The sequence below is a fragment of the Octopus sinensis genome, linkage group LG10 (genome assembly GCF_006345805.1).
Source record: "Octopus sinensis linkage group LG10, ASM634580v1, whole genome shotgun sequence".
NCBI lineage: Eukaryota > Metazoa > Mollusca > Cephalopoda > Octopoda > Octopodidae > Octopus > Octopus sinensis.
Window position 1 is genome coordinate 19,947,183 of NC_043006.1, and position 12,500 is coordinate 19,959,682.

The following is a 12,500-nucleotide window of genomic DNA, read 5'->3' on the forward strand; positions in this document are numbered from 1 at the left end:
ACCAACCACATGGTTCCGGGTTCAGTCCCACTGCATGGCATCTTGGGCAAGTGTCTTCTGCTATAGCCTCGGGCCGACCAATGCCTTGTGAGTGGATTTGGTAGACGGGAACTGAAAGAAGCCTGTCGTATATATGTATATATATATATATATGTGTATGTGTGTATATGTGTTTGTGTGTCTGTGTTTGTCCCCCTAGCATTGCTTGACAACCGATGCTGGTGTGTTTACATCCCCGTCACTTAGCGGTTCGGCAAAAGAGACCGAGAGAATAAGTACTGGGCTTACAAAGAATAAGTCCCGGGGTCGATTTGCTCGACTAAAGGCGGTGCTCCAGCATGGCCACAGTCAAATGACTGAAACATATAAAAGAGTAAGAGTATACACAGCAGAGTTCAAGGTCAATCTGTGCCAAGTGGCTTCCCTCTGTGTGCTCTAGCTTCATTACTATGGCAACAGTTCGGATACTTATTGATTAGACCTTATATATACTTAAAAGTGGGTTTGGAGGGATATATTATCCAGGCGGATACTGTATTAGCTCTCAGTGAAGTTCCAATTAATGGCCAACCCAAAACGATCAGTATCTAACATCTGTGACTACAATTAGTTGTTTGTCACCTCATGAATTTTTCTGATCAGTAATTCCATGTACTTTTCACTGGACGTTAAAAATTATATTTTTAACGTACATATTAATAGTAATAGGAGTGGCTGTGTGGTAAGTAGCCTGTTTACCAACCACATGGTTCCAGGTTCAGTTCCACTGCGTGGCATCTTGGGCAAGTGTCTTCTGCTGACGCCTTGTGAGTGGATTTGGTATACAGAAACTGAAAGAAGCCCGTCGTATATATGTATATATATGTATGTGTGTGTGTGTTTGTGTGTATGTGTTTGACCCCCTAGCATTGCTTGACAACCGATGCTGGTGTGTTTACATCCCCGTAACTTAGCGGTTCAGCAAAAGAGACCGATAGAATAAGTACTGGGCTTACAAAGAATAAGTCCCGGGGTCGATTTGCTCGACTAAAGGCGGTGCTCCAGCATGGCCGCAGTCAAATGACCCCAGGATGGCAACGGTAAAATGACTGAAACAGTAAAAGAATAAAAGAAAACAAATACATACATACATACATATGTGTATGTGTTTGTGTGTATGTAGATGCATGTGTGTGTGTGTGTGTGTGTAACTTAAAACTATATCTTCTTTAAATTTCTGACAGTTCCATCCAATTTAGCTGTTTTCTCTTGTATTTGCCTTGTTGTCACCCTTCCTTTTTACATTCACGTCCTTAAGTTTTTTTGTGTAATATTTCTAACGCAGCTGAGAGCACTTGATTGCCACATCAATCATATTTCTTTAACTCAAGTGCTACGTGAAAATTTGTTTCTTTATGCCTCAAGAAGTTTGCTGGTCTAAATCCAACATTAAGAATAGTGTTAAAATAGAGGATTTAGAAACTATTACAGTTTCCACGGCAACAGATGCGACCAAGCTGTATAAAACCTATTCACCCCGTTACAAATCTTCTTGTCTAACATACATCATCTTCAGTACTGACACATCGAAAATAATAATCACACACACACACACACATACACACACATATATATATATATATATCATATTAAATTAGAGATAAAACCACTATTAGGCAAATCATACAATGAAAAACTTAAGCCAATACATAAGATTAATTAATTTATATTATTTTAAATATATATCAAAATTATTAAAAAAAGATAATTAGTATAACACTACGATCGTTTCATGGCTGTCCAATTCGTAAAAATTCGAGTTACAATCATTCTTCAGGTGATTGAAATATTTAACTTAGCGAGGTTTAATTAATATATATATATATATTATTTTTATATATATATATATATATGTTAATTAAAGAATACAGTATTATAGATTCACTTCAGCTGATCTTACCAATCAGTTTTGCACTAGGTATTAATTAACCAGACATTAAATAATACTGTTATGTAATACCATGTGCTCTTCAGAGATGACAGGTGTGGAAAAAATATTTTTTCCACATTTGCCAAAAAATATTTTTTGCTGTTATCTAATATCAAGTTACTTAATACCCAGTGAAAAACCAACTAGTAAGATGAGATGAAATGGATTTATATTGTAAATTCTGATTACTAAACCCACTCTACTGACAAATATATGAGTATCCAAGATGTATCAAAGAACAGAGTCTGCTGTACAATTTAACAAGATAATGAGGAATGATGGAATAAATGATGTTTAAGTGTATCAAATCAGCTAAACAATGGAAAGTAAGCCAACTTATTATACCAATATCTTAGAGAAAGTTCCATTATTATGCCAGGTAACAAAGCTTTCTCTCTCATATGTCACCATGTGTTACAATAAGTCTTTGAGATAACAACAGGAATGACAATGTCATTCACCAACGGGCTCTTGCTTTAGAGAACTTTGATGAAAACAGTTTTCTTGTTCTAGATAACAGCAAACCTACAACCATGTCTGGCATTCAAATCTCCTATGGGCTCTACCCATTTCCCATCTATTAGCTTTCCGTCAAACCACCCTACTAAAGTACGTGTTCATGAAGTTCTTTCTGTCCTGTTTTCAACCAACTCTAGAGTGTCCCAAGGTTTGTTTCTGTTCCCAATTCTCTTCTTTCAATACTTTGATGACCTTCTTGCAACCGCATCCAACAACACCTACCTACACTCATGACCCTTCCTCTCCAACTTTCCCCAACCATGCAGCATCACTCCTGCTCAACCCAATCACCACATGCCAAGCTTGCACTGATTTTATAAATGGAGATCTTGAGAGCATCCTTCATTGGGGCCGTATCTTTGTTGTTCAACCATGAAGATTCAGCTTGATAATTGAATAACCTACTCCTGAATAAAGGAGTAAGTGGCTAACATTTCACCAAGATGCCATATAGTGAGATCAAACCCAGGAACTCATAGTTGCAAAGCTAACTTCTTGACCATACTGCACCTACTCTTAGTCTTATAATTGACTAGCTTAAAAGCCAATTTCCATGCGGACAGCAATAATAATAAAGCAATTATTGGTACCATACTAATATTGTATTACTTTAAATTCAGTTTAACCCTTTAGTGTTTAAACGGGCCATATCCGGCCCAAATATTCTACAAGTTTTATATTTGAACTAGCCATATCTAGCCTCTCACACCTAACCTACACTGACATTCTAAAAATAAATAATCACATTATTGAAACCTCAAAGCTATGAGATAATGCAGGATTAATTCAAAACAATTTGAGTGAAAAAGCATTACATTTAACAGAGTAATCTGAACAGTAAAGGGTTAAATGAAAAACTTGCAAGATCACAAATTTTGGGAGTTCTTTTAACTCTTTACTCTTTTACTTGTTTCAGTCATTTGACTGCGGCCATGCTGGAGCACCGCCTTTAGTCGAGCAAATCGACCCCGGGACTTATTCTTTGTAAGCCCAGTACTTATTCTCTCGGTCTCTTTTGCCGAACCGCTAAGTAACAGGAACATAAACACACCAGCATCGGTCGTCAAGCAATGCTAGGGGGACAAACACAGACACACAAACATATACACACACACTTGTATATATATATACATATATACGACAGGCTTCTTTCAGTTTCCGTCTACCAAATCCACTCACAAGGCATTGGTCGGCCCGAGGCTATAGCAGAAGACACTTGCCCAAGATGCCACGCAGTGGGACTGAAACCGGAACCATGTGGCTGGTTAGCAAGCTACTTACCACACAGCCACTCCAGCGCCTAACATTTGAATTTTCAACTGTTAGCATACAACAGATCCTCATCCAGACCTGCTCTCAATGCTGGATGTTCAAGAACCAAATGAAGGGCAGATTTTCAATCCAGGGATCATCCTGAATCCAGAAACATATAATATGTCTATGAGAAGCAAGATACAGGAGTCTTGGATGGATGGACAGACAGAATTTCACATTTATTATTATAGAAGATTAAAACTATATATCATTATAGGCGTAGGAGTGGCTGTGTGGTAAGTAGCTTGTTTACCAACCACATGGTTCCAGGTTCAGTCCCACTGCATGGCACCTTGGGCAAGTGTCTTCTACTATAGCCTCGCGCCGACCAAAGCCTTGTGAGTGGATTTGGTAGACGGAAACTGAAAGAAGCCTGTTGTATATATGTATATATATATATATATGTGTGTGTGTGTGTGTGTGTTTGTGTGTTTGTCCCCCTAGCATTGCTTGACAACCGATGCTGGTGTATTTATGTCCCCGTTACTTAGCGGTTCGGCAAAAGAGACCGATAGAATAAGTACTGGGCTTACAAAGAATAAGTCCCGGGGTCGATTTGCTCGATTAAAGGCGGTGCTCCAGCATGGCAGCAGTCAAATGACTGAAACAAGTAAAAGAGTAAAAGAGTATCATATATTCAGATCTTGTTAAAGCAATTGTGTTGTTGTGTGGACAAAAGTATTTAACACACTACATTTTCTAAGTTTTCTGGTTGAACAAAACTTAGGCTCCATTTGTTACTGCATGTTTGAAAAGTTAGCAATAAAAATGCAAAATTTATTGCTTTCACAAGTAAACTATCTCACATTGAATAATGAATGGATAACTGCAAAATGAAACAGTGCCACATATTTGATAATGAATGGATGGTTGCAAAAATTAAACTGTCCCATATGGATGGATGGAAGCACTCCGTCGCTTACGACGATGAGGGTTCCGGTTGATCCGATCAACGGAACAGCCTGCTCATGAAATTAACGTGTAAGTGGCTGAGCACTCCACAGACACGTGTACCCTTAACGTAGTTCTCGGGGATATTCAGCGTGACACAGAGAGTGACAAGGCCAGCTCTTTGAAATACAGGTACAACAGAAACAGGAAGTAAGAGTGAGAGAAAGTTGTGGTGAAAGAGTACAGCAGGGATCACCCCCCCCCCTGCCGGAGCCTCGTGGAGCTTTAGGTGTTTTCGCTCAATAAACACTCACAACGCCTGGTCTGGGAATCGAAGCCGCGATCCTATGACCGCGAGTCCACTGCCCTAACCACTGGGCCATTGTGCCTCCACTAAACTGTCCCATATATTGAGTAATGGAGGGATAGATGAATGGAGGGATGGTGATGAAATTTAATCAAAGCAAAAATTAGAATGGAAGACACAAGTATAGTGTGTTTATTGAGTGAGAGCGAGAGAGTGAGAAACTGACAGATGCATGGCCACCAATATCAAATTATTACTCCTTTAATATGTAAATGTCCATATTGACAAGGATTGTCCCATCTGTATAGTGATGTGAAAAAATACGCTATTGTAAAACTATGAAATAAGCAAAGGTGAAGAAAAACTCACACACACACATTCGTGTGCATGTGCTTGCACACAGCAAGTTGGCAGAGTTGTTGGGGTTTGGGATGAAATGACTTGCAACATTTGTTCTAACTCTCTACGTTCTGTGTTCAATTCCCACCATAATCACTCTGCCTTTCATTCTTTTAGAGTTAATAAAACAAAATATGCCAACCCAGGGTGGTGAATTGGTATATTGTCAGGACATACACTACGGTATATGTCCTGAGATTTTGCATCCTGCATTCAATTCATCTCAAGGTCTACTTATTACTTTACTTAACGCTAACACCTAGCACCTTGGGTATCTTTGGAAGAGACTACTCTGTTGCAAGCATTCAGACTAGGACTCTGTTTCAAAGATACGTTCTTCATTCTCCCAACAGTGCCTTCCTTCCTGGCTAAGTGCCTTCCTTCCTGACTAAAAGTGCCTTCCTTCCTGACTAAAAGAGGAATAAAAAAAAAGTCTTACACAGACATATACACACAAAGAAAAGAACATCCACCACACACACATACATACACGAGCACACACATATACACATAAAAACACATTATACACATGCACACATACACTTCTTCCCTCATTAAGATTCATGTGCCATTTCTGGAAGCAGTAAAGATGAAACAATAAAGAACTAACCATTAAATATCACAGCAAACTGTTTTGCCAAGCCCTGTTGGTCTAGCCATCGAACTACATCAGCTGTGCTCCATTTTTTTAACTGAAAATACACAAAAAACATTCAAGGGTAAAAATTAAGCAAGCTACTTCATCTTACTTCTTATGGATAAATATTTATTTGATCACAAAACTTTCAATAAATAAATTTTTGTAAGCATTTGAAGATATTCAAAAATTGTTAGTGCGTCCCCAAAGTCCATCCCCTCCTCACCGTGGTGGGGACGCTGGCAACGGGTAGTGTCAGAGCTATGCCATCGGGAACTTCGGTTCCTGGCTACCTCTCAGATTTACTTTTTTAAAGTGATATCCTTTTGATCTTTTTGTAAAATTTTAATAAATCTTTCTAGCATTATCATCATCATCATCATCATCGTTTAGCGTCCGCTTTCCATGCTAGCATGGGTTGGACGGTTGAACTGGGGTCTGGGAAGCCAGAAGGCTGCACCAGGCCCAGTCTGATCTGGCAATGTTTCTATAGCTGGATGCCCTTCCTAACGCCAACCACTCCGTGAGTGTAGTGGGAGCTTTTTACATGCCACCGGCATAGGTCCCAGACGAGGCTGGCAAACGGCCATGATCGGATGGTGCTTTTTATGTGCCACTGGCACAGAGGCCAGGCGAGGCTGGCAATGGCCATTATGGTTCTAAATATTTAATGTATTTTTTTTTAATGACAAAATTTCATTTTTATTTTTAAAAAAGTAGAAAGAGATATGAGGAATGATTACCTCTTGTGGTAAACTTTTATAATTTTCATTTAGGAATTGAACAGGTACATCGGAAGCTGAAAGAACACAAAAACGTATATTAATATATACTTAGAAGTGGATGCGTGCGTTCTATTATATAATAACAAAATAATAAATAGAACATAAGCATATATACATACATATATGTACGTACCTACATCTATATGTATATATACATGCATATATGGGTAACGCAGAGTAGATGAAACAGAGGCAGCTGAAGAAGGGGAATGTTCCTTGTGTTGTATGTCTTGTACTCTATTTTTTCATTGTTTAAGAAAAATGTCCATTTCCTTGGTTTTGTGTTTATGTTTTCGTTTTTCATTGTGTTCGACATTTTTTTTTTTTGGATTATGCATGTATATATATATATACATATAGACAGTCTGTGCATCAGGATTATTAAGGCTGTCCCACTGAAGAAAACTTGCCTTCGGCAAATATATTTTTTTTTGCTGGAAATAGTTAGAAACCATCGGTCTGGGATATAGTTGAGATGGTAAATGTTTTTAATTTTCATTCAACGGCAGTAATTTTATTCAGCTGAATACATGTCATTGATTGGTTGAACTTACCGAAATACAACTACTTTAACACAAAATAACTTTGAAAATATAAACTTTTCTCAACAACACTAAGAGAAAAAGATGTTTTATATGACACATTCTACCAGTGTACAAAGTTTGAAAGTGTTTAGTTACAAAAAATTAATTTCTCAATCTGCCATTCAAAGGGAAAAGATCCAAATTCTTACTATCAGGTAACTAACTTCATGTTATTACATAACTGACTTCACAATATGGGTATTCATAACTTATTGGGAATTCCTAAAGACAAGACCCTGTGTAAGACAGTTTGGTATTCTCTGAAAATGCACAAAAACCGTTTTAAGGGCTACATAATTTGTATTGTTGTTATTGGATTAGTGAAACAATTATGAGAATGGAACCAAGAGATAAGCCCTGCTTTCCCGAGAATTATCAGGTACATCAGCTAGTATATATATATGTGTGTGTGTATGTGTGCATATACATATATATATATACACACACATACACAGTATCTCACAGAAGTATGTACACTCCTATAAAATTTCAGTAAAATTGCCATTACTTTGATAATATCAAAGGAAATCAAACAGAATTTTTAATGAATAAAATATATTATACATCCAAACATTATACAAACTTGGAACACAAAACAATAAACATTTCCAAAGATATGAACGAAATATTAATTTTCAAACGTTACAAAAATATGTACACCCAAAAGGAAATTTGCTATATTCAATATTTTATCCACTTTTTTTTTGTTTTACTAAATTCAGATATTGCTGATAATTTCAATTCTAATAAATTATTTCTACTGGAATTTTTGCACCAGTCATTGTTATTGCATCTGCAGGAATTCCGAGTTGTGTACCATGGTGAAAATCTTCATTGCGATTAAAATGACATCAAAAGGAAAAGAATTGTCTGAAGATTTGAAGAAAATTATTTTTAATTTGCTCAAGAATGGTTTAGAATATGTATTTCTTTACTACCCACAAGGGGCTAAACACAGAGAGGACAAACAAGGACAGACAAACGGATTAAGTCGATTACATCGACCCCAGTGCGTAACTGGTACTTAATTTATCGACCCCGAAAGGATGAAAGGCAAAGTCGACCTCGGTGGAATTTGAACCCAGAACGTAACGGCAGACGAAATACGGCTACGCATTTCGCCCGGCATGCTAATGTTTCTGCCAGTTCGCCGTGTCTATGGTTTAGAATATGAGTTAATAAGCAAAAGAATACATATTAGTGTAAACACCGTTGCCAAAGCTACTGGACAGCTAAGCAATAAAGACCATCCAGGTTGTCCTTCTATTTTAACTGCATGTGATATTTGCCACATCCAACATTGCATGATGGATGACAGGTGTCATATTACTTCATCTTTGGCCCAAAAAGTGTCTTCTGTTAGTGGAAAGAGTGTATCTGCCCAAACAGTTTGCTGAAGTTTGAACCAGTGTGGTCTTCATGAACTTGTAGGAAACCGCTCCACACTACCAAGCATAAATAAAGGCGGCGAGCTGGCAGAATCGTTAGCACGCCAGGCGAAATGCTTAGCGGTATTTTGTCTGCCGCTACGTTCTGAGTTCAAATTCTGCCGAGGTCGACTTTGCCTTTCATCCTTTCAGGGTCGATAAATTAAGTACCAGTTTTGCACTGGGGTCGATGTAATCGACTTAATCCCTTTGTCTGTCCTTGTTTGTCTCCTCTGTGTTTAGCCCATTGTGGGTAGTAAAGAAAGAACTACCAAGCATAAATCAAGTCATCTTTCTTTTGCCAAAACCTATGTGAGTGAATGGAAGGTGTTTTGGAATAAAGTTCTTTTTCCTGACAAGACTAATATCAACTTATTTGGGTCAGATGTTATTTAACAAGTATGGCGACAACCAGGTGAAGATAATAGTGACAAATGCACCGTAACTACCATGAAATTTTTTAGGGGTATACATACTTCAGTGAGATACTGTATATATATATATTATATATATATATATATATTCTCGTTTACTCTTTTACTTGTTTCAGTCATTTGACTGCGGCCATGCTGGAGCACCGCCTTTAGTCGAGCAAATCGACCCCGGGACTTATTCTTTGTAAGCCCAGTACTTATTCTGTCGGTCTCTTTTTGCCAAACCGCTAAGTGACAGGGACGTAAACACACCAGCATCGGTTGTCAAGCAATGCTAGGGGGACAAACACAGACACACAAACACACACACATATATATATATACATACGACAGGCTTCTTTCAGTTTCCGTCTACCAAATCCACTCACAAGGCATTGGTCGGCCCGGGGCTATAGCAGAAGACACTTGCCCAAGATGCCACACAGTGGGACTGAACCCGGAACCATGTGGTTGGTTAGCAAGCTACTTACCACACAGCCACTCCTGCGCCTATATATATATAAAATCAAAATCAAAAATCAAACCAAATCAAAATAGATGAACATCAATGGAATTTGTATCTTTGTGGTACCAGTGCCGGTGGCACACAAGAAAACCATCCGAACGTGGCCGTAGCCAGTACCACATCGACTGGCCTCCGTGCTGTGGGCACGTAACAAACACCATCCGATCGTGGCCGTTCGCCAGCCTCATCTGGCACTTGTGTCGGTGGCACATAAAAACACCATCCGAGCGTGGCCGTCTGCCAGCCTCGTCTGGCACCTGTGTCGGTGGCACATAAAAACACCATCCGAGCGTGGCCGTCTGCCAGCCTCGTCTGGCACCTGTGTCGGTGGCACATAAAAAACACCATCCGAGCGTGGCCGTTCGCCAGCCTCGTCTGGCACCTGTGTCGGTGGCACATAAAATCACCCACTACACTCTCGGAGTGGTTGGCGTTAGGAAGGGCATCCAGCTGTAGAAACACTGCCAGATCTGACTGGCCTGGTGCAGCCTTCGGGCTCCCCAGACTCCAGTTGAACCGTCCAACCCATGCTAGCATGGAAAGCGGACGTTAAATGATGATGATGATGATGATGATGATATATATATATATATACTTAATCATATCGAAGGGAACTGGAAATTAATAGAAATTTTCACTTCCAGTGGCCTAGTGTGTAAAAATTTAGTCCAAAGACTAAGTATTACTTGTAAAATACAGTGTACTTTTAAACACATAAGGAATCCCCACATGGGATTCAACACGCTAGTAAGAACAGCTAGGTTCTATAACCACAAAATTGGGGATAAAATCTCGACAGGAATGAAATTTTGTGGTTATAGAACCAAGCTGTTCTTTCTAGCATGTTGAATCCCACGAGTGGATTCCTTATGTGTTTAAATGTACACTGTATTTTACAAGTAATACTTAGTCGTTGGACTAAATTTTTACACGCTAAGCCACTGGAAGTGAAAATTTCTATTAACTTCCATTTCCCTTTGATATGATTAAGTATTGTAAGTCTTTGGATAATTTCTCAAATTTTTAAAGTTGGCATTTTTTTATTGCTGACGAGGAGCTGCATCTGCAAAGTAGAGTTTGAAAAAATTAGGGGCAGGAGTGGCTGTGTGGTAAGTAGCTTGCTAACCAACCACATGGTTCTGGGTTCAGTCCCACTGCGTGGCATCTTGGGCAAGTGTCTTCTGCTATAGCCCCGGGCCGACCAATGCCTTGTGAGTGGATTTGGTAGACGGAAACTGAAAGAAGCATGTCGTATATATGTATATATATGTATGTGTGTGTCTGTGTTTGTCCCCCTAGCATTGCTTGACAACCGATGCTGGTGTGTTTACGTCCCCGTCACTTAGCGGTTCGGCAAAAGAGACCGATAGAATAAGTACTGGGCTTACAAAGAATAAGTCCCGGGGTCGATTTACTTGACTAAAGGCAGTGCTCCAGCATGGCCGCAGTCAAATGACTGAAACAAGTAAAAGAGTAAAGAGTATGTATAAACAAGAAGCACATAGTTGATTGCCTTGTGTTTTATATATTTAATCTAAGGTGTACCTGTTGATGAAGATTTCACCTAGCGAATATTATTTATTTGCTAAACTAAAATCAGAAACCAATTGGTCCAGGAAACTAGATAGTAAAAGTTTTTATTTTTTCATTTCGTTCCTGTCGGGATGTTATCCCCAATTTTGTGGCTATAGAACCTAGCTGTTCTTTTTAGCGTATTGAATCCCACGAGTGGATTCCTGAGAGACAGATAGAATATAGAATACACTTCATAGTGCTCAAGGCATTTAAACTTAAGCAGGTAACTCCTATACATATAAAAAAACAAAAGAAAGACAGGTGTATTAATTTAACAGCGTGGCTCAGTGGTTAGAGCGTCGAGCTTACAATCCTGAGGTTGTGAGCTCGAATCCCGGACCGGGCTGCGTGTTGTGTTCTTGAGCAAGACACTTTATTTCACGTTGCTCCAGTTCACTCAGCTGTAGAAATGAGTTGCGACGTCACAGGTGCCAAGCTGTATCGGTCCTTGCCTTTCCCTTGGACAACATCGGTGACGTGGAGAGGGGAGGCCGGTATGCATGGGCGACTGCTGGTCTTCCAATAAAACAACCTTGCCCAGACTTGTGCCTCAGAGAGTAACTCTCTAGGTGCAAACCCATGGTCAGTGTCTGACCGAAGGGGGTCACCATCACCATCACGGGAAGAATGGAAAAATCTTTGATATTTTGAGCCTACACTCTTTGATAGAAAGGATTGAGAGGAAAAACGGAGAGAAAAATGTGTAAGGATTAACCGTACAACATGATATATAGCAAACACACACACACACACATGCACACACACACACATTGCAGAGAGAAGGAGAAAGTGAGAGACATATAAGATATGACATCATTTATTTCATCACTACATATCTTTCAAGACCACACTGTTGCAAGCTAAACTTCTTAACTACACACCATGCTTTGGCTGCATTCTACTGTTGCCACAAATGCATACACACTCACTACGTGCACAAATATTACTTTCCCCATTAACACATCCTCTATCATTTATTAATGATATGTATTACTCACTCTTACCATTACCCAGCTCTATTACTATCCATTTCTCTCTCTTCACACATTAATCTTTTTTCTATCCCCCTTTCCTCTTCCTCTCTCGCTCCCTTTTTCTCTTTTCCCGTCAGGGTGCCACTCATGCAGTTTTTATTCAACATCCTTACCAACAAT

The 12,500-nt window shown here is 39.1% G+C and overlaps 1 protein-coding gene across 4 annotated transcripts in view; it reads right to left on the reverse strand.

Annotated features, from left to right (window-relative positions):
• The window catches only part of LOC115216697, a 223,727-nt gene that overhangs the window by 153,069 nt on the left and 58,158 nt on the right, over positions 1 to 12,500 (reverse strand). For all 4 annotated transcript variants that reach the window (XM_036506329.1, XM_029786224.2, XM_029786227.2 and 1 more), the window contains exons 3-4: positions 6,780 to 6,835; positions 6,010 to 6,091 (exon numbers count right to left, since the gene is read on the reverse strand). In XM_036506329.1, the coding sequence (XP_036362222.1) occupies positions 6,010 to 6,091; positions 6,780 to 6,835 (138 nt within the window). The remainder of the gene's footprint in view (positions 1 to 6,009; positions 6,092 to 6,779; positions 6,836 to 12,500) is intronic.